This window comes from Diplotaxodon limnothrissa, linkage group LG14 (assembly GCF_057381915.1).
Source record: "Diplotaxodon limnothrissa isolate DT_005_m linkage group LG14, D_limnothrissa_male_GT1.1, whole genome shotgun sequence".
Taxonomy (NCBI): Eukaryota; Metazoa; Chordata; class Actinopteri; order Cichliformes; family Cichlidae; genus Diplotaxodon; species Diplotaxodon limnothrissa.
The window spans coordinates 15,749,094-15,775,737 of record NC_140609.1 but is presented as its reverse complement, the minus strand read 5'-3'; the positions used below and the strand labels follow the sequence as shown (position 1 = coordinate 15,775,737).

Genomic DNA, 26,644 nt, shown 5'->3' with positions numbered 1-26,644 from the left:
TGGACTAGATAACAAGGCCAGGGCTTTAAAACGAGAAGTATAAGAAAAGCCATGTTTTCTTTAAAACAAAGCTTCTGTCTTTCACACATAATTTTTGAGGTTTGTCATTTTTATTCATTATTTATTTAATTAGGGAATAATAAAAACTAATTAAATTATACTAAACGTGTTTTCCATCCATTTTATTTAAAGAAAATCTAAATATGAGATTAAATGATATTCTTAATAATGGGGCTTTGCCAATTGTTATACCAACAATTATTTATTTACTTTTTACGTATGTAAAAAAATTTCAAATGGTCATTGATTACTGAATACATTTTCTTCTCTACTGCAGTTAACCGGCTGTGAAAATTTAATTCAGACATACCAGACAAGCCTTAACACTGTTAAATTTTACCCCTGCACACTGTGAGTCAATTGAAAAGACTTCAAACAAACTCTAATTGACGCTATATCCACAGGCTGTATCTACAGGCAGGCTGGTGAACTGCATGCACCTTTGGACTAAAAAATGCCCTCCAGCTGTGTAGGTCTGGCAAGAACAGTTAGATTGACATTTCAGACTTTTTATACCACCGAGCTCAGTTGACCTTATTCAAACAGCAGTCATTTTGAACAGCTGGGGTCAGAAGGTACTGAGGAAATGTCTTTGAATGTCAAACTAGTGTTCAACTTATATGTTAAAACTTCATATACAGGCATTAAATTTTCACCAGTCTGAGCAGCAACAGACATAGAAACCTCCCTGCTTAACACATAACTTAATATGTTTTTAATTCTGGTAATAGGCTGAATATTTAAAATTGATGTGTCATTTTTATTAAAAGGAACTCAACATTTGACCCTCAAGGTGTAAATTTACTCTCCTGAAACTCATCTAGGCTGTTATAAACACATATTTTCATTGTTTGAAAAATCCTGAATTTATAATCCTCATTTTGACCTATGAAAGACACCATTACTTTGTGCGTGCAGTGCACTTAGGGTAAATTAATGGCACTCCAGAGCGATCATTACAAGGTCGCCATTATAAATTATGAAAAAGAAATGTCACATTGTGCTGCTTTTGATTGTGATTACCAGTCCAAAGGAAAGAAGAGGGTTGATTTTAGTCTCCACAGCTTTCTTGTCAATAGGAAGAGGAGAAAGAAGCAGGAAAGTCCTGGTGGAGTAAGGCTTGTTGTATTTGATGCATTAGTTTAGTTAAAGCCATAAAGATGTGATAACCAAAACCAAGTGTGCCTAAAATGCACTTTGATAAGGAGTCTAAATGCTGTCAGAGAGCAAGTAAAGGTCAGTTAATTTGTGTAGTTCTATGAAAGCTAATTTCCATTACTGAAAAGAAAACAAAAAACAAAACTCAGAATTGAAAAAAAATAACAACATGAAAATGTTGACTTATGGATTTTTTTTTCAGTGGTGGAAACAAGTTTTGATACATCCAACACACAGGGTGCTTTACACAGGCATAGAAAGGAGTACGGCAACACGTTTAACTATCCTTGCTGAAGTACCACGACCACAATTTATGGACACCTGCAGTTGTTCCGGTGTTGTGTTCAATAACAGAAGAAGAAGGAAACAAAAACAAAACACCAGCCCACTGTAATCTCCAACTAGCTACACAGTTTTGCCTCATTAATCTCTTTTATGTGACATCCCTCTGGTGATAAATACATGAACACGATAGCCTTTCATGCTGTACTGTTTAGGCCCAAATCGGCTTGATGTTTGATGGCCTGCAGTGACGTGAAAAATTAAACCTAACGTAATGAGCCTGCTTTGAAAAGGAGTAGAAAGTGCAAATATTTGTTTAAAAATGGGTATAGTACAGATACCTTAAAATTCTACTTAACTACAGTAGTGAAGTATTTGTACTTGTTACTTCCCACCTCTGTTTTCCACTAAGCAGCAAACTGTTCATTATGGTGGTCGCTTTGTCTGAAAGTGAACCAACAGTCAGCAGGAACCTGACAACCAACAGTGTCACCAGCTCAGCAAAAAAGTGCATGTTGTTCTTCAGCTAAGAGTGATGCAGCTACTTAGCTGGATACAGACATAGTGGATGAAGGTAGACAGTGGCCAGGCGAAGTGTGTGAGTCAATATTATGGATTGTGTTTGTGTGTGAAAACAACACTGACTTGGATTAAAAAGTCAGACAGCTGCCTCGTCCCTTCTATCATAGTTGTCATTTTAATGCACATCTCTGATAATGGCAGTTAAGCTTTCCTGCTCAGTTAGGTTGTGCTTGGGCATAAATAGAGGTTCTTGGAGACATTACATGTTTGTCTTCCTAGAGGATCCAGAGACTGTGACCAAGACTGGTACAAATATTTGACATCATTACCCAGAATGCAGTATGATTTAAAAACAGCAACAACTGCAACAAAATAAAAACGACGGCTGCCTTTGTGTGCAAAATTTATTAAACATTTTATCCCCGCCAAAAGACAGCTACTGTTTATTTTTTTTAATATCACATCTAAGGGGCTGGTTGTAGGCTGCAATTGTATTAACTACTCATTAAATGATCCACTAAATTGTAAGCTAATGTCCAAATCCCCCCCCCCCCCCGCCCCATTTCAGATGTAAATATAAGTATCTCTTAATAGAAAAAATAAGAGCACTCATTAAACAATTTTTATGCTTATAGTTCAGTGCAGCCATTTCGCATAAGAGCATAAGAATAGAAAGAATGGCAATAAAAAATAATAACACACATCAAGGAAACAGTTAATACCCACTTAAACAAGGACACAAACACAGTGTCAGGCTTGCTTTCAGCACCACAAAGCTATTCAGAAAAGATGGAAGTGAATGAAAATCTCCAACAGATTAAACAAAAGTAACCACACATTTTTTCCAAGCAAAACCATGGCAACACCTTCAGTAATGATTTTTTTCTTTGTTTTAACTATGTTTATTACATTTTTTCCCCGAAACATTAGGCCATTTACAAAAATAAAGTAGAAATAAAATATTCCAACATCAGTGACGATTAAAAAAAGATAAGTTAAGCAAGACTCAATAAAACATAATAAAACAAAAACAGTCCCTTAAGCCCAGTCCCACTCCCACTCACTACCAGACAAGAACTATACTGGAATCAATAATTTCTGAGGCAGGAGAAAAACTAAAAACAGTCAAATATACGTACTGTATGCGAATGAATAAATAAATGTTACATCACCAACACAGAAAAGAGTACAGTTAGATAGATTTAACTCATGAATTTGACAATACTTACACAGAAATTTACATTTGTAGAAAACAAACATATAAACCCAACAAAGACAGCAATCTATTATGAATGTAGTGCCTGAAATCAGACCAGCATTTGTCAAAAAGATGTCTTTTTCTTTGGAGATTAAATGAAGCGACATGGAGATGAAGGTGGGATCTGAACTTTTTCATAAGAGAGAAATACGAATATTGCCAGCAGTCATGGCTGGTTTGATATACTGTGCCTGGTTTCTTTTGACAGGGGGGGACATCAGATATGTCCTCTAAAAGGGCTAATCTAGGTGAAGAGGGTATCTCACATCTGACAGTCCTGTATATCCTCTCTTATTGAGCACCAGTAATCTTTTAGTTTATTGCGTGTCTAAAACATGTGGATAAAGCCATCTGTTTCTTTTTTACACCTAGAGCAAAGATCAGAAGTTGATTCAGGAATGATAAGTTGAACATGTTGCATCTTACCAGCACAAAAGCTGCTGTGTCAGGGAAATCAGAGCTACACAGGAAATAAGATTTCATGGCAGAGAACAAAAACAAAAGCAAAAAAATATCTACCAACTCATCTATGGGAGTTTAAGCAGATTTGTTTTGTTTGGTTTCCAACTGCCGAACGCTTACTGACTTTTGTTAGTCACTGTGATATGTGTGTACAACAATCATTGTTCTTTTACCTCAAATGAACTTTACTATGAGGAACAGTTTCTATTTTCAGCCTTATTTCAGTTGACTTTATATTTAGAGGTCTAATATAAAGATAGATAAAGAGTTCCTGTTGCCACTAAAATGATGCATCAACAAGGGTATTGCCAAGGTTACAGCCACGCTCGTACATATGCATATTTTAGGTTTTGCTTGTCTTTGCCTTTAGAATATGAATACAGGTCAGTTCCTGCAGCACACAAAAACTCATTAACTGACCCCCTTCATTAAATTGCAGTCATCAAAAAAACCTGAAAGGTTTAGCACCATCATTCTGATTATATTTGCTATGTTAGGATATCAGAAAAACAGTTTTTTGTGAGTAGTATTTGATTTGTGCTAACACTAACACTAACCTTTATCAGTAGGAGTCTTATCATGCACAAGGGTGCTTCTTACCCTTACATCACACTGTTTGCCATCAATCCCTGTAAGTACACTGATGAAACAACTCTTCTATTGCAGATGTTAGTTAGGAGTCATGGAGAGGAGAAAAAGGTGGGAATTACTGAAGATGATAACAAAGGATTTCTACCCTCACTCCTTAAAGGAGAGTACAATGAGGAGGAGTCTGCAAGATCTTTCCAGGAGGCGCTCAAATTATGGAGGGGGAAGAATGATGGAGTCTGGATACCTGCCAGACCAGGTACACTAAATTGAACTGATTAAATTTACCCAGTGTTTTGACACTAATGATAATGAGAACATAATATTTATCTTTTATTGTTTGTTTGTAATTCACAGTCTTGGAATGGCTGCCACTGACTAGCACTCTCACCTTTCAGCAAGGTCGTCTCTGGTTCCTTTCTGTGTGGAGTTAGTATATGCTCCCTGTACCTGTGGATTTACTTTGGGTGTATCAGCTTCCACCCAAGGTCCAAATGCTTGTTAGACTAATGTTAGGTCAACTGGTGACTGTAAATTCAAAAAGTGGTATTTTGACTTGGACAGACTGCAGTGACTCTCAAACAGACTGTTAAGGGTTTGCAAATAATTGCCATCTAATTCATACAGTCTGTATTCACATTGCAGTCAACTGGATTCAGTCTTGGAAACAAAGTGAATGGACTTCTTTAACTTTGGACTTCCAGGCACCTTGTTTCCAAGCTCTTTGTACCACCATGCCCTGAATGACTGAGAACCTACACAGACAAATTGGGAAAGATGTTGGTTGTAAAATATTGTACACATCACCTGCATATCAAAAATTATGCTTACCTTTTATGTGAATGTGACATCTTGGGTATAACTGGGAAACACTAGGAGCTTTAACTAATGGGTGCAGCGTTCCACTGCTCCTATGTTTTGATTGCTTCCTATTTGCTTTTGTACTAGTTTTGTTTTCTAAAACTGCATCTCATTAGCGTTAGATTCACAACAGGTTGTTCATCCAGCATCAGCGTCAACTGTAAAATACCACTTTTGATAGAAGGGGACTTGAATTTCTAGAAATAAATGACATTTTACAGCTCCTTAAAGATATTTGAAGTGGATTTGAATGAGTATTTTTATTCTCAGTTATTATTTTTGGGACCCAAGATTTTTCTTTAGCCCTGGCTTGAACCTCTCTCCACGGATGAAAAAACAATCCTTTACGTTATTAAAACTCTGTTGTACCAGAGGGTAGGTGATCTGCTGGAGGGCATTTGAGTTGGTTTGCACTGGACCATACCCTGTATCTATTCTATTTCTTCTTCTCTAGTACCACCTCCTCACTTTCCACTCTTGTCAATCTATTGCTGGGCTCGAATACTGTGCTGAAAGTTAGTTGAGGATTGAAAAGTAGCAAACTTCATTTCTGCATTAATTTAAAAGCCAGAGTGCTCTTTAAAAGTGCTTAAATGCTAAAGAAAATTATGTGGTTTTTTTTATCATGAAAAGTGGTTGTTTGAAGATTAATGCCATGTTCATCCTATCTGCCTTCACTGCTGAGCTTGTGTGTGTGTGTGTGTGTGTGTGTGTGTGTGTGTGTGTGTGTGTGTGTATGAACATGGAAGCATATGATGTTTGGTGCTTGATGGAAAAAAGTTGAGACCAGCTCAGTTTTGATTTGTCATCTGTCACACCCATGGCACACCATCTGTCGGTATCAAACTTCCAGCCTCCATTCCGTCGCAGTGACTTGTAGCTAGTTGCTCCTGCAACACACACTTCCTGCAGTGGAGTGGAATAGAATGTATGTGGAGCACTGTATAGCTTCACTACCAAGCTGCAGTGTCTAACTACGGCTATCAGATTAATGTATACACTTACATTTGTATTCAGCTTTTACCAACAAATATATTTTTTTCTCAGCTCTTTCTCTTTGCATTTTCACCTACTTCTCAGTTTTCCTGCTTTCCCTCTCCCTGTATCTGCTCTGATCTGGTCTTACAGAAAGTGCTTACCACTGCAGTAGGAGGGTAATCCATGGCTGTTGCATATTGAGATAATGAGAGGAGTGTTAGGGGTGCCCTACTCCACACCACAGCACTAATCGCCTCAGCTTTGTGTATGCGTATGTGTACACGCGCAAGTGTTCCAGGCAATTTTGTGTCTTTTCGCAGATATTGTGTATCTGCATCTGCAATAATGTTTGTGCGCTCAGGTTTATGCGGGTGTGTATTATTAGCACTATTATTCCAGGTTCTGTATATGTGTCTAGGTGTTTGTGCTTTTTATTAGACCTCCTATTTTCTCTGCTTTACTGCGTGAACAGACTCTGCTCCTCTCTCCTTTCACTCTGCTCTGCAAATTGCTACTAGCCCCTCCAGCCCTAATTATTTCTGTCAGGCCAATGGCACCCAGGCCCAATTTAAAGCTTCCACTGAGGACTGCCAAAGTGTCTGGAGTACAATCATAACATGTCTCCTTCTTATTTCTATCTTTTATTTTCTCTCATGCGCTCACTATGTTCCTTTAGTATTTCATACATCTTTTTTCTTATTCCCACAGGGCTCTCTCCTGTCTGTTTGTGTTTTGGCACTTTTGGCATGGTGACAAGGTGTTTTCTCACTTTTTGAGGGGAGTGTGTTGAGAAGCTGCCGGATTATGTTTTCCTGCTACCTATTCTACCTTTCTGAATCTTTTTTCCTTTGGGGCATTTTTTTCCACCTCTTACATCTTAACTTTATTTTTGTTTGATGTCCCTCTCCCCATTTCCCTCCAGTATCAGTGTCAGCTATGGCGACCCAGACTGCCCTCCCTCCAGACAGAGAAGCTGAAGGACAAAGAAGAGGAGGGGGGGGAGAGAGGGTTCCTGTCAAGGTGAAGTTCACAAAAAACAGCCTTACCTACATGGACAGATTGCTGCTCAAGAAGCACCGGAGGTACAGATAGAAATGTGCATGCATCACACATATAGTTAATATTCAAAACCATGTTGAGGCTTCTGTCATGAGCTTCAGGCAGTAGGTTCAGTGAAAAGTTATGCTTCTCCCCTGTTCGTTATTCCTTGCAAATGTTTTATTGTTAAGAATGATTAAGAGCTTTAAAAGCAGTATCAGCTCAAAGTTTTGGTTTTGATTTATTTATGTTATCGTATATTTGGCAACAACTTTTAATGCTATAACCAACTGCTGTGACTTTTCCTTAAATAATGGCTAAATAAATTATAAATTTATTTAGAGTATAAATTTTATAACTAAGCTACTTGGTACATGTGCTGCCTATGATACCTATGGTACCGACGTATCATTGTCACCAGATAGATGTCTCACATGTATCTGATGACATCTCTGTTACGCAGATACAACCACACGATCGAGTTTTTACGTCAACTTGTCCTTGTAGCATCATATACACCCTTAGTTTCTTGCTGCCTCCAGTAAGGGGTCAGAGGTATACCACGCTGTGCACAAACACACACATACATAGATTTGTTATGATACTTTTTGTTACCACGGAACTTGTTTCTCTTGCTTCTCTGTGGTCTTCATAACCAGCCGATATCAGTCACCAGTGTATAAAGCAGTTTCTTACTACTTATTGTGCAGTACACCGCCTGCAGGCTTGGCTTCAGCAGGTCCCATTATTACAGCCTTTATTTAACCAGCTTCTTTTTGGGCTGAGTAGTCCACTGGAGAGCAGGTCAGGGATGAGGCAAGAAGAGTGCAGTTTCGGGCCCTCCGACTGCCTGAGCAGGAACGCTCTAAGTCCCCAGCTGTAGCAGCCTTTAACTGTGGAATAGACCAGAGAGCCAATCTAGAGTGCAATAAGCCTGCAGCGGTGATGGTGGCAGAGCTTAATGGAGAGACAAAGAGACTGGCTGGTAGAAAGAAAGTCGAGGTTGAATTTTAACAAGCTTCAATAATAATGGGAAAAAGACTGAAGGAAGGAAGGAGTTTAGTGGTGGAAAGAGCTTTAAAGAATTCACTAGAAGTGCTCAGCTATATTAGAGTCATAACTCTACCATCTTGGTAGATTTGTGCATGGCCTGCAGGTTACAGAAAGCAAGCTTGTGACCGGGGGGGTGCGTCAGTTTGATTTCCTGAGCTGGCTAGGCGGTGTGGTCAGGGTAAGTGAATGCTCGTTCTTCCATCAGCTGCCAGAGTCAAAGTATCTGTGATCAAAGCACTGAACCCTGAAATAAAAGTCTGCACAGACTTATATAGAACTGACATCTGAACTGACCCTCACCTGCATTTACTGGCTGGTTTAACTGTGCTAGATGATTGCAAAATTTAAGACCTGAGCCTGGCTTGATGTAAGATTTATTGCAATCCCAAAAAGTAGCTTTAAAGCACTTTTACATTGTCAAAGTACAAAAGAAAAAGAAATATTTCATACACCATATTATCTTTATGCACCATCAGGCAGTTTGGTCCAGGCTTTCTTATTTTGTATAATTTAAAATAGGGTGATAATGACAAAACCATTAGATTATTAGTTCATACATAAAAAAAGAGAAAATCATTTTTAGAGATCATCTGCAGGAACACTTTATCAGGGCTGGTCACTGCTGATCACTTGGTTGAAGGCTTTCTCCTCTATCTTTATTTTTATTTTTTTTACTGCTCTCTAGCGAAAGCTTAAATGTGCAAACAGCCTAAGGCTAGTAAGTGAGGCTACATCATGTGAAGTACTGTACTGTTTGCAAGAAGAAGAGAGCTAGCTTGGTCCATGGAGGACTAAGGAGAGGCAAACAGTGTTCAGGATTAAATAAAGTAATCTACAAAGTCTGCCGCACATTTCCTGCAGTGGGAAGTTGGGGTATTAGTGTGTGTTTTTTCCTTTTTTAAAAAAAATCAGAATGCAGCAGGCTGATTTCACAAAACATAAGGGAATAGTGTGTTGGACATATGTAGGTATGCATCTGTCAATCATTCAGCAACAGAATGAGGTGATAAAGGGAAAGAGGAAAACATGACACTTAATAAGTTACTTAAATTGTTACTTAAATTACTTTTTCTGGCTGGGGTCTATCCTTATTCACTGTTCTAAATATGATTTCTGTGTTTTCAGAACACCAGTTGAAATATACCCATCATCTCAGGCCGTCTCTGCAGATCAAAAATGTCTGCCTGCTACAACCGCTGAGGAGACTCCAAGCAGTATTAATGGTAATAAACATGCTAATATGTAACTGCATAAAGAAGTACATCTGTAAGCCTATGAACATCTTTTGACAAACAAATGAGGGACACAATCATACTATGTTCAGAATTGTGTATTTTCTGCTGTACACATCACTTTTCTGAAATACATCCCAGAACCAGGCTCTCTACCAAACAAATAAACAGCTCAGGACTGAGTAGTTTGACAGATAACACAAGTGCAAATCACATAACACACTCCAAACACACACTTATACAGAAACACACAATGGCAAAATCTTTCCCTCTCAATGGGTCAGACGTATCAGTACCTGCCCATCCAACCGTGGCACTGTGACGGGTAATCACTGGCTGTGATTGTGTGGGCAGAGGGCTGTTAGAGGTGGCTCAAGCCTGACAGGGTAAGGAATGGGGTGAGGGGGAAGTCAGCCTGTAGTGTGGAGCACACGATCTGGAGCTCATCAGTCAGTACTAGTGTCCTGACTTTTTGCCCCCAGCTGAGGCTGAAAGGAGACATATACCAAGATTAACTCTCCCCTTCCAAACCTCTGGACTCGGAGGCTGTCAACTGCCTCTCATCATATCAATCAAGATTCACTCTAAACCTGACCTGGTTAGGATCTGCTAGTCCTTGCTTTCCCCCCTTTCCGAATAGCTGTCTATCTCAAATCTTTCTTCAGTCAAAATTTCCTGTGTTTACAGCAGTAATGATTGATAAGAAAAAGTGACTCAAATTCTCTTTAAATGTGTTTAATAACAAGAGTGCATTTCAGAAATAAATATGTCAGCATCTCTCTGCTGTGCCCACATAGTGATTCTTACAACAACGTACATTCTTACTATCAAAATAACCCAGAACAATTTATTTTGAAGGAGAACCTGATTGCACACCTTATTTGTTGCTAGACAGGAACTGCCCTTACTTTATAATGCTTAGAAAGCTATTAGAGGACCAGGTCAGGTCTTGGTGTTTATGACCCTGAGAGTTTAGTTGTTTATTTTAAAGGGGATTACACCACTGTATCCAAGTGGTTTTAACTGTGGCTACAAATTGTCTATTTGACAATGCCCTGCCCTTGAATAAACTTCCCAAACAGAAGGTTTCTTAACCTCCTTTATCCCAGAGCTCACTTTTTTGTGCTTTTTTAATCAAAAATGAAGCCAAATAGTTGATAATTTTCATATAAAAGAATAGCATTGACTGCATATCCCTTTATTGAATGTATGAAATCATAATAAACCAATACAAACTCAGTTATGCCTCAACAAAACTGCACATTAAAGCCAAAGACCTTCTAGAAACATGTCTGGCAGCCTTTTAGCCATCTTGATATGATTCTAGGACTTTTGAAACAGCGTATATACATTTTACTTTAGATAAGCTTTAACCCGTTCACGCATAGTGGTCACTACAGTGGACAGCTATTCAAAGGCTGTTCTTGTATTTGTGTCAGTGTTGATAGTAAACATGCACAAAAACCACTACATCTGACACTGATGTATCACTCCATACCCTGCCGCCCACTCAAAATGTATGTTGTCCACCTAAGTGGACATGTAAAAAACTCTTTGAAAAGTCCATGTTTAAAAAATGAAGTTCAAAAATCTTTTTTGTTCATGCCTAAAGATGAATAAAAAGTCCTAATTGAGGTTGCCATAATTCACGCATGAAAGGGTTAATTTCAGTGGTCGTTTCGACCACAAGTATTTTGTAGCCTTTGCCCAAAATGACGTTTTAAAAAGCTTTTTCTTCCTGAATGTCTTTGCCCTCAGATTTCAATTGAATGCCATGTAAATGTTAGTCAACTGGAGTTATTGATGTGAAAATACATGCACTTATTTTACAGGACTGTTCTTATGTAAACTTTATTTTGTTTTGATGCGCTGTTGTAGGAAATGATACAGAGCTTTCAAGATCTACACTTACATATTGATAGACTTAGATTTGCACATTTATTTACAGCTCTTACTTGCTTGTAATAGAGAGTCAAACAACTCATTATTCCTTCATCATTTCCATACTCTCAAATCAGTGAAGTGCTAATTATATTCTAACTCCTTTTATAATATAAAACAGTTATTAAAATAATAAAACAGTTATTCATACTACAGCTTTCATTTCTCTACTCACAATTTAATAATTAATACTTTGTTTCGGTTATATGCAGATGTGAGGAAGACAGCAGTGTTTTTTCTCCTTTTCTTTTTGGGAAATGTCGAGCTGTTTAGCAGCTGATAAACTATTCCTTCCACCTGCTTCAAACTTTTCTAATGCATGCAAATTACAACAGGTTGCAGAATCTCTCCTCCTCTCCTGTCTTTGAATATAAAAGGGAGGGCATTGTGTGTGTCCATGAATAATAAAAGCTGTTTTCTGGCGGCATGTTGGGAGCGCCCCCTTCTTTTAAATTCTCATTTTAGTGAGCTGTCAAACCCATGTGGTGATGTGATAGAAGAATTGTTAGTGAGGGAGAGAAGAAGAATTCAGAACAGCATCATTAGCAAGAGTGAAAGAATGGCAAATTAACTGATAGAAAAGGAAATTTCATGTATATTCATGTGCCAATTGTGTTGGTCATGATAGGATAACAGTATAACATGGTATACTGTTTTGTATGTTGCATAAATAGCCATATAAACGGTAATAGCTTGTAAATATTTGCTTGACATTAAAACCTGTCCCAGAGATAGTAGACTATTACAAATGTCTGGTGTAATTTTTTGAATGGGAAAGTAGTTTCCTTAGCAGTGAGAGCATTACTCAGCTCCTGCTGTGTCAGCAACATAGGAAGACCTAAGTGTTCACCTGTATCACTGGGGCCTCCTTTACATGTAGGAAGAGATTAGAAATGAAATGCTGGTATCATGTTATCATGGCACGTTCATCAACACGTTGCTGATGATACTTCTTCATGCCTATGGCTATATGTTTATGGTTGTAGCCATTCTGCCAAAATCAGACAGTCAGATACTTTCTGCTCTTTGCAGTTGACAGAAAGAACACTTTGTATCCATCATTAGTCATTCTCTAGCTCACTTGCATGACTGCCAAAGCCAAACTTTAGGAGACAAGCTAACTGCCAAAAACTGAGAGTTAACCTGGGAGTTGAGTTTTGGCCTGGTCTGTAACCGATGCTTAAGACAATCTGTACATTTAATAGTAAATTCTCTGTCAGTGCAAATGATGAATAATAAATGGCTTGCACTTTAAGTGACTAGAAATCTACTAGTACAGAAAAAAATCACCTTTTATATTTATGTTCATCTAGAAGTAGCTTTATAAGTAAAAAGTATAAGCTGTAACAAAGCAGAAAGAAAAGCAACTGATTCTTCAGGTCACACCATCAACAACATATCAGAAAGCACGGCTCTGTCTCTTTTTGTTTTCTTTTGATTGTGTGTGTGTGCGTAGCTGAGGAGGAGGATTTTCGCCACTACTGTGCATCACTGTTTGCTGTCCCTGTCAGCATGGGTGGACCTGAGCCACAGGTTACTACACCTGAGTCATGCCTCCGCATTGAAGTCCTGGATGAGGTGAGAATAACTGGAGTATTTTATTTTAAAGGATTACACCTCAGTGACCACATGTCTACACATGACAAACAAGGAAAAATAAAGACAAAAACTTAACACCTGTGCACATGACTTTACAACACTAACATATTTGTTCTTTCTCTTTTTTTCCCGTCTAAATCATGTGTCACAACACTGATCTCATTTGTTGTCCACAGACAAGCAGAGACAGGAGGGGACTCAGTGCTGCTGAAAAGAAGGCAGACAACAGCCCAGAGTAAGGCTCAAAGAAAAAAAAGAAAATGTAACATTCTACAGGAACCATCATCACTAAATAATAGTTGTTTAAGCTTACTAATTATTTTGTAAATGTTATTGGTCGGTTAGTTATCAACTTGTTGTAAATGTTTATTAAATACATTGTAGTACAGAAGCATTGTTTGGATGGCTAAAAATGAAAATGTTGTGGAAGCTGATAGAAGTCATCAAAGATTGTGACAGTAAAGGTCGTTACACATCTACTGTAGCGCGTTTTGCGAAAAAACAACACGAAATTCTGAATTTTCTGGAGCCGAGCTTACCTTGTAACGTGTATCAGAGTTTTTACAGCAAATTCGTCCTCAGAAAACACACGGAAAGAAAATGAAACCAACATCAAGCGATGATGAGCTGGTCCTGATGTTTCTAAACTAGAAAAGGAAGAAAAAGAGATACTGGGTTCATACAATTCTCAGGAGAAGGCAGCAGCGGGCAGAATTTCATGGTTTGATCCAGGAGTTGAAGCTGTATCACTGCTGCATTCAAGATTTTCAGGATGTCAGTGGTGCAGTTTGAACTCTTGTTAGTTAGAGTTGTGTGCAGGTCTGAGGGAGAGAAAGCATTTAAGAGAGCCGATTGACCTGGAGCATGTCCAGCTGTGTGTCTGAGGTAAAATAGTATATTTTTTACTTCTATATTATTCTATATGCAGTACTGTTGTGTGTTTTAAAGTCAAATGCAGTAGTCTGATTGTTCAGATCTGATTGTTTTGATCAGAAAAATACAAAAAACGGAAATGGTACAGATTCGTCAAGTGAATTTATGTGCTTGCTGTGAACAGCTGCATTTAACGCATGAAATATTTATTTCATGAAATATTTTTACAGATTTTACACGTCTGGTGTGTAAAGGCCTTAACTGTTAATTTACTAGCAGGAATATCATTACACAACATGTAACAGGAAACACTGGAGCAAAGTCAATTAAGGTTTTTGCAAAAATGTTAATTATTTAATTATTAAAACATATGAGTGCTGTTTGTGTCTCTCTGATTGACTTTTAAAAATGGACATAGATTCACAAATTTTCTCTATTCATCACTCAGGGTCCATACTGTTCAGTGGATTTCACAGAAAGGAAACTCGGTGGTGCCCAAAACAGCCCTACTAAATGATGGATCCTTAAGAGTCGGCCCTTCTTCGCCTGTTGCACCACTACAGTCCAGACTAGTTCAGAAGCTCAAACCATCTAAGCCTCAGACATCACAAGCTGGGCCCTCGATTAAATGTGAGCTCTCTATTTTGCAGCGAAAGAGTAAATGACATGCTTTTTTAATCTGTATCAGACTGTAGAAGCCAGCAAGTTTTCTTTTAGATGTAGGTCACTTTTACATTAATATTTCTCACTTTATTCAGTTCTGACACACATACATAGACATACATAGAAAGGAAAGCATAGTACATCTGCAATTCCCCAGGTATTAGGCAGTAGGGGATTGCAGTGACACTCTGTTGTGTTGAAATGTGGCTGTGAAGGCAGAGAAAAAAAGGACATCTGTTTCAAAACTGCACTGAGGTTTTTCACAGCCTCCTGTATATTCCCTCATATTGTCATATGCGTGGCCCGCTGCTGTCTGTGATACTCTTTCTCTCTCTGCAAACCCTCTCCACACATTCCCTGCGCTCCTGGATGTGGACGGGGTCTCTCTTGTTAAAATCTTTGTCCATGTCAGCCAAAAGCCTGTGCAGATTATTGGAATTCTGTTTTCTCAGGTGTTTCTTTGTTTGTATATGTCCATTAATGCTGCAGTTCAGACTTGTGCAATTTGGAAGTGGTGCATAAATATTAATACACTGATCTAGTAAAGTAAGGAGACTGGAGCTCTGCATTCAAGCATAGTGATGCTGTTCTGTCTGAAAATCCTGAACAACAACCTTTTTTTCTTTAAGCCATGCTTATGAAACATTATCTGAACTCATGCTTACAAAAGCAACCAATGCACTGAATGTTATTTGTATCTTTTACACAGCACATCTATCTAAAAACAAGCTGTCAACATGCCCCACTGCTGAGAATCCAACAGTTTCAGAGTCGTCAATCAAGACATCACCTGCAAAGTCACCTCGCCAATCTCCCCAATCAACAGCTGACTGTGGAGCACCACAACATATCTCCTTGTTACCACATTCCCAGCTTAAAGCTCCCAAATCTTCAGCTGATGTTTCAGTTACGACTAGTAGCAGGTCGCCAATCTCAGATGAGCATCTCTCCCCTCCTCCATCCATATCATTTCCCCTTAGGTCTACTTTCACAGTTTCATCATCCAGCGCTACTGACTCAACCTTATTGCCCAAAGTGAACCATCCGGCCCCATTAGAGAAATGCTCGGACTCAGCTCTCTTGCCAGATCAACCCCAATCTTCCCAGTTATTTGTAGAGCCTATTTCCTCCCCAAAGATTTGTGAATCACCAAGAAGCAATCTGATGTCCCCAAAGGAATCCCAGTATTTCTTATGTGACCCAGAATCTCTTCTATCAGATAATCAACTCCAGTTGCCTTTGTCCCCTAAGACTACAAGTGCACACTCACCAGCAAAATACTTGGAACCAGCTCAATCACAAATAAGTGCTGTGGCTTCAGAAACCCTGTCAAAGTTATCTCTATTTGATGCGACCCCTCCAGATGAACACTCTACATATAGGTCAACTCAAACATTTGAGGACGCTCCAGTTATTAGGTCTGTTGAAACAGAGTCAACTCAGTCACAGGATACAAATTATATCCCATCATCATCTCTCTTAAAAGTCACCCAAAATAACGTTCTTCCTGTTAAAGTGGATGAAGAAGAGAGGTTATCAGTAGGTAAGTGAAGTGCAGTAATGTGCCCACTCTGGTATTTATCTTTGTGTGTGCCTGTGGGCGTACTGATGGTGATGAGCAACAATTAGACCCAATATTTACTTTGTTTTTGTAATGAAAGTCTTGTTAATGGGTGCTAAATTAACTATTTATTAAGAGTGGTTTGTCTTAAACTGCTTTTGTGTGATTACATTACATTGTTAGAAATCTTTGTTACAAATAGATGGACTCACAATGTGACTGATAAAAGCTTCTTTGTTACTGTCAAAGACAAAACAGTTGGTGAAAACAGTCTTTGTGTGGTTTCAGCTCATCTTCAGTTCTCTCACATGCTTATCATGTCATGTCACTTTTGTTTTTATTCTTGCAGCTATAAATTGGCAAACTACTCCGCGGTGATCTGTCTGGCTTTAACTACAGATCTACTCTAGATTCACTCTAACAAAATGCAGATGAGATGAGAGATTTAATTGTTACCTTATCTTGTGAAGAAGCATTGCCAATTTACACCTCATACAATTAACAGCTCTTAGATCATATGATATGACATTTCCACCTCAGCTTTAATGGCCAAGGAGGGTTTGGTACAAGGTCACTCGCTAACAAGGTTGAAAAGCAGAGGTAAAGGGCATGCGTAACAAATACTTTCCAAATAACCGGGTAATAGAGGTTAGAAACTGTTTCGAGCAAGTAATAATTACATAGTCTGATATTTCTGTTAGTAGTTTAAAGTCTGCCTGAATGCAAAGGCAAATACATCTCTATATGCCCTACTTCCTAAATATTCTTTCCACTGCATAGCTACAATTTGTACATAGAGAATACTTCTATTATGAAGTCTATTTCTCATAAATTGATTTGATACATTTTGCATTTCAAGGCATTTGCTGAGATTTCTCGAGACCAGACAATAATGTCTGGGGAGTCAAATTTGGATCACAAATAGGAGAAAGAAAATAGGAGAAAGAAATGTCCATGTTTATGGATGGGGAAGCACAGGTCTTTGCAGTAAAGTGATTCCTAATAGAACACTTTGTCATGCCACAGTTTGAACACAATTCTCACTGGTCAGGCAGTTTATATGAATAAACTGCTTGTGGATCTTAGCAGTAATGGCTTTCTTTTATTCCACTGGGCTGTCAAAGCCAATTTAGATCCAGCCATAAAAAGTGTTCTTTTTCTTTTTATTAGTATTGATTAATGTTTAGTTTTTAAGTAAATACCTGACATAAAGCTAGAACAGACAGGAAGGTAATTACGCAGCAGAGAATTGCCCTTCCCTCTTAGAGTACTTTCAGTGAACTTCATAGTTAATGTCATGCATCTCAATGTGTACAGATGTATGCCCAAAACAAATGGTTGGAAAGATAGGAACAGACTTTATTTGCTGTGTACATTTATATGAATATCACTAAACATTTAGTACTACTACTAGCCAATTAACTCTTGTAACTGAACAATCAAAGATTTGTGCTCAAAGGAGTATTTTGAGCTGTGTGGGAGTATTTACACAGCTCAAAAGTAAAGTATTTATTTGAGTTTTTTCCTTACTCTTTTTGTTTGGGTCTATTTGCGTACACATTACGGTCCCAGTCCTGAATGTGTATGTAATGGTTATGGTTTGCTAAGTGCAGTTTTATTCAGAAAAAAACATTACTAAAAGACTTTGAATTTGACTAAAGTCTGGGCTGTAAGTTCATAATGGCTTGTTCTGTCAGATCTGTTCCTGGTATTACTTTTAGTTTTCACACCTGCCTGTTCATCCATCTCCTCTGTGCTTTCCTCTTGGATCCTTCTGCCACTTACTGTAGCTTCTCAGCTGGTGTAACTCTAAAAGCTTGCTTCTTCAGCTTATTAAAGCTTTAAGGCCCTTTCATATGAAACATGATAAAGGCACCCTTGTGTTCTGAGACCCATTCTTTTCTATGGTTTGCACCATACATAGCCAAGTTTCCTGCTGCATGGAACAAAGTACAGTTCAAGTGCACCAGCTGGGCACATGTGCATGCCGTTGTCACCGCAACATAGCGTGACATACGTTCATGTGGCCCATAGAAATGCAAAATTAATGTATACGTAAAGACTATGAGTGCTCTTAAAAATGACATATTACAACCAGAATGCAGCAGCCAGAGCAGTGCCATGTGAAAGGGCTGTTGTAGTTTTCATTGCATCATAGAGATGAAAATCCTGCTGCTGTGGTTTGAGTCATAATAAACAGTTTTTAGTCCAACATTGTTTGGATGACAATAATTCTGTAATAATAATAATAATAATAATAATGCCATAGCATTTTAGATCAAAGTCAACAATCATAGTCTATGAAACAACAAACAACTTATTGTAATCATAACTTAAAATAAACCTTTCATTCTCTAAACATGTATTCCTGGATTTTCGCCTGAAGACAGTGGCGATGATATGTCCAGTGATAGCCTGGGTCTGGATCCACTTGAAGAAGATACTTCAGATGAAGATTCACAGATGCAAGGGCGTTTAATGAGAGGGAGCTCCAGAGAAGAGAATCCTGCCATATCTCATCTAGAAGATTCCTTTGTTCCTGCAGAGACAGAAACAACAAAAGACATGCAGACTGATAAGTCAGAAGAGCTGCCAGAACTATCCATGGTAACATATTACTGTATTCCCAGTTGCTTTTGGTTCTTGAAAGAGGGAGCCTTGGATTACAGAGCTGTCATTGCATTATTTTCTCTGAATCAGTCTTCTCCTAATGAAGGAATATTATGCAAATTGCAAATGGCTGAACTTCGTAAGTGGCTGCCAAATTGACAATCAGGAACGAATACAAAACAGATTTGTCTTTATTGCTGGTGTAACTTGAACCTTAACCTATTAACTTTTTAACCATTCTATTTGCGACCATTGTTTCTGTGTGACTCATTTAAATTGTCCAATAATGACCTTAACTGAGACATTTTTCAGCCACAATATTAAGTGAGAAGTTTTTGATGCAGAGGTGCATATCTCTCATTTTAGCCGCACAGAGATTTTTACTGCACAAAATGAGTAATCTTGTATGACCTCCTTTGCTTCGCATAAGTGGTTCATTGCTGACAAATAACTGATTGAATTAACAAATGAGTCATTCTAGTCATCCACTGAACTTTATCTGGGAAATATCTTGAAGCTGAGTAATAAAACTTTTTGAAGTTCATTACACTAGACATAATCACTGCACTGAATGAGAAGGCTTCAGCGACATACAGTTAGAGTTTCTTATTGTAGCTGACCTGATCTATTAGATAACATTTGTATCACACTAATTACTTTACATTATTCATCTATAGCTCAGAGACATCTAAAGCTGTGGTGTTAAAGGTGCAAACCATTGAGGGAAGAAAAGAGTAACAGAGTGGATTAAAAAGGCAGTGCTTGAATGGTCCCAAATGACTTATCAGCCATTTAATGGTATGAATCCTTTATACTGTGACAGAGGAATGAAAAAAAAATAAGGAGGGTAGTGCTTTATTAAAAAGCTGGAATAAAATGAGGCTCATGATTGTAAAGGTGGTGGTTATCTGTGGCCTCTGGACCTGAATCAAACTGCTCATAAAATGATTAGATGGTATTTCTGTCTTTTTCTCACTCCCTCTCTCTGGACCCACCTCTTTGGTCCTCTGTGTATGTTTTTCTCTCTGTCTCTTTCCTTTGTTCAATCTTTTTCTTTCCTTCTGCCCTTTTCTTTTATTTTAACTTTACTAACAGTTGGCTAGTTTTATAGTTCAGGCAGCTAGTCATCATCCTTCTTATTATGAGGAGCTATTGGTCTGCACAAAGAGATCTCAAGGTTTTTTTTCTTCCTTTTTTGCAGCACACTATCATTGTATTTGGTCTCTTGCTGTTTCTTTGTGTTGTGTTGCCTCTCCTTTCTTTTACCCCGTCTTCCTCTTGTCATTCTCCATCCTTGCTCATTTCTTGCTCTGTGTGGCACTATTCCCACATGCCTTTCTTTCTATACTCTCCCAGCCCATCTGCAATGTCTTGCAAGGCTAGCATGCTAATGCATCAGATCTAATCTTATCTAAACAGAGCTTCCACATTTTCTTCTGTCTCACAGGACGACACTTGCAAAGGGACGACAGCGAACCCACCACACTATTGTGAGATGCTCTCGCCAGCTCCAAGGGTTAATTAAAAATCAATTCATCAAGTTTGGATGAGAGAGGGAACAGTAGCTAGCTCATTTATATGTATTTGCACATTCTAAACAGAAAAATACAAATTTAACATGCTTACCTAGCTTGAAGTTAAATTAATATTGTTTGCTCTCTTGTTTTATCTTTTTGGACTGATTCAGGAAGGACTGTATTCACAGATAGTTTTAAGAGCAAGCTTTTATTTTGTATTCCACTGTACGTTACTCTCTTTCCATGTCTCTGCGTGTATCAACTTACTATCTCATCCTAACATGACCTGTTTTTTCTCACTGTTTTCCTTTTGTCATTCCCCTTTTTACTGCTTCCCCCCTTCCTCCTTCCATCCCCCCTTCTCCTGTGTTCCTCCATCTGTTTGTGTATACCCTCAGGTAATGCACAACCAGAGTGCTGGGTCTGGATCAGAGCATTTCTGTGATCTGCATGGGTTTTCGCCTCTAGGTTTGGATATGATTGCCAGTCAACCAGAGACACCAGAACATGCACACTGTGACCCACTTCACACATGCCAGTCTCCACTGCGTGATTCAGACCCAACAGGTAGGTTAAAAAGGGAAAGTCTTTTAATGTGTATGAATAGTGTGCTTGAGATTTTATGCTTCAATTTCTTCAATTGCCATCCTGTTTTTCCTTTAAACGACATCAGAAAGTGTGGTTGCTGCTATTGTGCTTCATGAGATTAGATTGTGAAGATTACCTCTGTGTCCAGCTTTTGCCTGGAGATACTTTCCAATTTGCGAGAGTTATTCATGTCACTAAGGCCTCATAATAGGATTTAGAACAAATATGTAAAAATGTAGAGCTTACAAGACACACGAAAATGAGTTTTAAACCCAGAGGAGTGCTGGCTGCTTGGTGAAAAACGAGAGATTGGGGACAACACTGATAATTTACTGCTGGTGGGTCCAAAGGGAGCTTTCCTGTGATGCCGTTTTGTTTTGTGTTGTATGTGAGTGTGTGCAAGCCTTTGCTTTCAAATGCTTTGTAACCTCTGTGCTTCTTTCTACCTATATTTAGCTCCTCACTTTTCTTAACTTTAGGAAAACACAGGCTCACGCCTAATTCTACCTGCCTAAAATGTCGATATTTCATCACAAAAGACTCACAAGTCACAAAGTAGTAATAAAGCCTGCATCCTTGACACATCACAGAAATTTTACTTTAGTTTAAGAGGAACTTTAAAACACAGAAAGCTAAAAAAGGTTACGTATTGTGATAATGTTACATCCAAATGAAATTAAAGTGTATGATCCTGTTCAAATACACACATCAGCCACAATATTAAAACTACTGACAAGTGAAGTGATCATCTCTTGTATTTTTTGACAATGTATTTTCCTGCTGGGGTACTATGGAACTGGGTATTTATGTAGTTGTTACTGTAACATGTATCCCACCCACCTTAGAACTGTTGGGCCCCTCACAATGACATCAATACACACCGGCATTGGCCTCCAGCAGGACAATGTGGCTCATCACACTAGAAAAACTCTCCCATAATCACTCAAGGAACACAGTGAAATGGTCATGGCATTGATTCATCAGATTCTACACCAACAGAGGTAACAAACCACAACCCAGAGGAACCAAATTATCGTCTGCCAGTGTAATGATGCAAGACTCTGTAGGATACCCCAAGACCTCCCCTTAACAGGACAGAGGTGTTTTGGTGGAACCAAGACAATCTACTGAGTATTAATCAGGTGGTTTTAATATTGTGGCTAACTAGTTATGGTTGCATAGTCATGGTATGCAGTAAGGTTTGTATGTAATAGTATATTACTTATTACCTATCGCTGTCATTTGCCTTTGGGAGACGATGTGGACTTTTATCTCCTGCTTTTGGTGTTTATTTCTTGTTTGTTACACCTTCCCTTCTGTAACAAAATGGCTTTAAGAATGTTGCACATTAACTGCAGGTGGTAGACCATGCTGTAGCCACTGAGAAAACTGCCTTCTGAGCGTAGCATTAATGTTCTATTTGTGATTGCAAAATGGACATTTGAAATGCTTCAAAACTAATAATTTGTAAATTGGATATGTGTTTATGCCCCTCGCACTGAACATCATAACATATGGAAGTCTAGCAGCCACATACAGTACTTGAATGCCATTTATCAAATCACATAGTTCTTAGTATAGCGTTAAATGAATAGGGTTGACGGTGAGAGACTCCCACAAGGGCACCGCTAGCCTCCTCGCACCATGCAGCCAACCTCTCGTCAAATCCCGCTCTGTCTCTGCCACCATCGTTAAACCTCCAAAGTTAATGAGAGAGAAAGGTTAGAAAGGAGGAATATCACCTTGACAACACTTCACACTCATTTATGTCCTTCCATCCCTCCATCTGTCTATTCTGTTTTTATCTTCTTTCCTTTTTTTCGTTGGCAAGACTGCAATCCAACAGGTTTTATATGTCTGCTGCTCTACAGTTTCACCCTGCTGTCCCTTTTTCCGTACTCCCTGTCACCTCATCAGTCAGAAAATTAGGTTGTTAGTGTGCAGTTTCTGTCAAAATGTGCATCGAGTCCAACAAAAGGAAAGACAGAGAGAGTCAGGCAGGCAAATAGGAAGGATAATGACCCACACACATATGCGCGCACACACGCACGCACACCACACATGTAGAATGGTCCCTTTAAATCTATGTGTGTTTTCCAAACTAGCTTCAGCCTTTTCCATTTTCTTTCGAGATGACAAACTGTTATGCGACTGCTCGCCCTTTCCCTCTTATTTATTTTCAGCTGATTTTGAGTAGTAAGTATGTTCTCCAGTCAGTAGTATTAATCAATTAATTAATTAGCTGACCACAGGAGAGAGAGCTGAAAACAGCAGTAATTGCATTGCAGCTGTCAGGACTGGTTGAGCAGCTTGTTAAGCAATATTTGTTTAGTACAGTTTCTGCTGATAAATAGACAAATGGATTATTTTATCAAATTAATTTACTTGAATTAATCTATATAAGTCACTTAGGCTAGTAGATTATGTTATCTCCTTACAGCCGTGTGTGTGTGTTTCTTTTTACCTTGTTTTGTCAGCTCTGTTAACTTGAATGAGTATTTAAATCTGCAGAAGCCTTTGAAGGGGCTCATTCGTGTGTATGTGACAATATTTGTGGAATAACATCTCATAAAAATCCTAAAATTGATTCAGCATCCTTTTGTTATTATGAACTACTATTAAGTACCTTTGAAATACCACATTTTATGAACTATTGATGATTACAGTGATTTGTATACTTAACAAATACAGTGTAAAATAGTTTTACTTTAATTATCAAACAAAAATGAAATAAATATTTGTATTTTGTTTTGTCATCTTGCAAGTTTTATAGTCTGCTGCATTCATATTCAGTCATAGCCAAAAATGTTTTTCCATGTGGTAGTGCTGTAGAAAGGTCACAAACTAGACTTAGATAGCGAAGAAAATCCATTGCAGTTTCCAATTGCCTGCTATATGTCCAACTGATAGCAGCGTGACAGTGAATGATCTGTCTCTTTGTATTTTGTACATTTTGGATCCAGATATTCTGAGTCCTTTTTAAAAGCATGTAAAGGACAATATCAGAATGTGAAAGTGTGCGATGATATATTTTTTTAAAGAGCAACTGCAAGAGAACAAGAAGTATGCATTTTTATGAATCCAATATACAGGGAGTGCAGAATTATTAGGCAAGTTGTATTTTTGAGGAATAATGTTATTATTGAACAACAACCATGTTCTCAGTGAACCCAAAAAACTCATTAATATCAAAGCTAAATGTTTTTGGAAGTAGTTTTTAGTTTGTTTTTAGTTTTAGCTATTTTAGGGGGATATCTGTGTGTGCAGGTGACTATTACTGTGCATAATTATTAGGCAACTTAACAAAAAACAAATATATACCCATTTCAATTATTTATTTTCACCAGTGAAACCAATATAACATCTCCACATTCACAAATATACATTTCTGACATTCAAAAACAAAACAAAAACAAATCAGCGACCAATATAGCCACCTTTCTTTGCAAGGACACTCAAAAGCCTGCCATCCATGGATTCTGTCAGTGTTTTGATCTGTTCACCATCAACATTGCGTGCAGCAGCAACCACAGCCTCCCAGACACTGTTCAGAGAGGTGTACTGTTTTCCCTCCTTGTAAATCTCACATTTGATGATGGACCACAGGTTCTCAATCTCAATTCTTCTTTTATACCCTTTCTTGCCAGCCACGCTGTGGAGTACTTGGACGCGTGTGATGGAGCATTGTCCTGCATGAAAATCATGTTTTTCTTGAAGGATGCAGACTTCTTCCTGTACCACTGCTTGAAGAAGGTGTCTTCCAGAAACTGGCAGTAGGACTGGGAGTTGAGCTTGACTCCATCCTCAACCCGAAAAGGCCCCACAAGCTCATCTTTGATGATACCAGCCCAAACCAGTACTCCACCTCCACCTTGCTGGCGTCTGAGTCGGACTGGAGTTCTCTGCCCTTTACCAATCCAGCCACGGGCCCATCAAGACTCACTCTCATTTCATCAGTCCATAAAACCTTAGAAAAACCAGTCTTGAGATATTTCTTGGCCCAGTCTTGACGTTTCAGCTTGTGTGTCTTGTTCAGTGGTGGTCGTCTTTCAGCCTTTCTTACCTTGGCCATGTCTCTGAGTATTGCACACCTTGTGCTTTTGGGCACTCCAGTGATGTTGCAGCTCTGAAATATGGCCAAACTGGTGGCAAGTGGCATCTTGGCAACTGCACGCTTGACTTTTCTCAGTTCATGGGCAGTTATTTTGCGGCTTGGTTTTTCCACATGCTTCTTGCGACCCTGTTGACTATTTTGAATGAAACGCTTGATTGTTCGATGATCAAGCTTCAGAAGCTGCTGCATCCCTCTGCAAGATATCTCACTATTTTTGACTTTTCTGAGCCTGTCAAGTCCTTCTTTTGACCCATTTTGCCAAAGGAAAGGACGTTGCCTAATAATTATGCACACCTGATATAGGGTGTTGATGTCATTAGACCACACCCCTTCTCATTACAGAGATGCACATCACCTAATATGCTTAATTGGTAGTAGGCTTTCGAGCCTATACAGCTTGGAGTAAGACAACATGCATGAAGAGGATGATGTGGGCAAAATACTCATTTGCCTAATAATTCTGCACTCCCTGTATGCATGGCTGTTCTGGGTGAGGTGTGCTATGACCCGTCTTTAACTTTTCCTTTAACTCATTTAGGGTTACAAAGTTATGGGTTAAGCAGCAGCTTCAGAGCTTTAAATGAGGAACACCTGGTTTTCGGTGTGATGAAGGACAACCACAGGCAGCCAACTGGAATTCAGATTCACTCATCCAGGACAGGAGAAGTATCAGCAGATGAACTGGGAACATCTGGTGAGTGGAAGTGTATTTGCGCTGTCATGAGTGCTTGTGAGTATTTTGTTTGTGTCTATGTGAAGATTTTCAGGTACACAGAGTTCTTTGTGCTTTTTATTTATTTACACACACAGAATTCTATTGTGGACACAATTAATACACTATATCTCTGCATATAGAAACACTATTTCAATGTTTGTGCTGGTTGTGAACAGACATATTATCCACTTATACTGAGCACGTACACATGCAGGACTGTGGGTTGATCCAGGAATACATCCTTTCATACAGATACACGAAACAGTGCATTAATCTCTTTATGCTGATGCATATTTGCACACATAGAAACCTGAAAGACCAGAGAGTAAATTGTTTTATTCAGTGAGATTTCTAATTCCCTCTCGGTGTTGATCAGTTCTCTGTATTATTTTGCCTAACTCACTTCTTTCCATGTTGTCAAAGTATTTAAACCTGCTTTCATAAGTCTTTTTTTAAATTAATCTTATCCAAGAGTTCCAACTCTTGAGGCCCACATAAGCTACACTCAATTAATAGTCTTGTCAGATTGAATGCTTAAACTTAAGTTGGAGGAGTACGTTAGTTAAAAACAATAAATAAAAACAACTTTGAAACATATTTAACTATTCTATCAAAATGAGTGTGCACCATTTTTTCTGTATTTTTAATTCACAAGGGAACCTAAGCACTGATGTTTCGGCAAGTTCCCTCTCAGAGTGCTTCCTTGTGCTGTTTTGTCAGTGTGCCGCTCCAATGTGCTGTCTGACAGCACACAGAAGAAGGCTTCTCGCCAAAACATCTGTGCTTTGGCTCCCTTGTGCCATTAATTAATGTTTTAAAATAGCATTGTGCCCCTGAGCATGTTTGTAAGTGGGGAACTCTTTTTAAAGTTCACAGCATTTGGTTTCCTTTTTTCCCCTCCATACTTTACTGTAGTGTGTTCCATACAGCAGTTATACCTACAGTACAATTATAATAATATATCACATGAA

The 26,644-nt window shown here is 38.5% G+C and overlaps 1 protein-coding gene across 1 annotated transcript in view; it reads left to right on the top strand.

The window, feature by feature from the left end:
• zbbx (zinc finger, B-box domain containing) overlaps positions 1-26,644 on the top strand; it is a 72,508-nt gene that overhangs the window by 30,408 nt on the left and 15,456 nt on the right. The window contains exons 8-18 of the mRNA XM_085371378.1: positions 4,409-4,589; positions 7,092-7,251; positions 9,386-9,483; positions 12,890-13,011; positions 13,209-13,267; positions 14,354-14,535; positions 15,278-16,111; positions 18,516-18,736; positions 20,187-20,255; positions 20,655-20,823; positions 25,497-25,652. Coding sequence (XP_085227504.1) covers positions 4,409-4,589; positions 7,092-7,251; positions 9,386-9,483; positions 12,890-13,011; positions 13,209-13,267; positions 14,354-14,535; positions 15,278-16,111; positions 18,516-18,736; positions 20,187-20,255; positions 20,655-20,823; positions 25,497-25,652 — 2,251 coding nt within the window. The remainder of the gene's footprint in view (positions 1-4,408; positions 4,590-7,091; positions 7,252-9,385; positions 9,484-12,889; positions 13,012-13,208; positions 13,268-14,353; positions 14,536-15,277; positions 16,112-18,515; positions 18,737-20,186; positions 20,256-20,654; positions 20,824-25,496; positions 25,653-26,644) is intronic.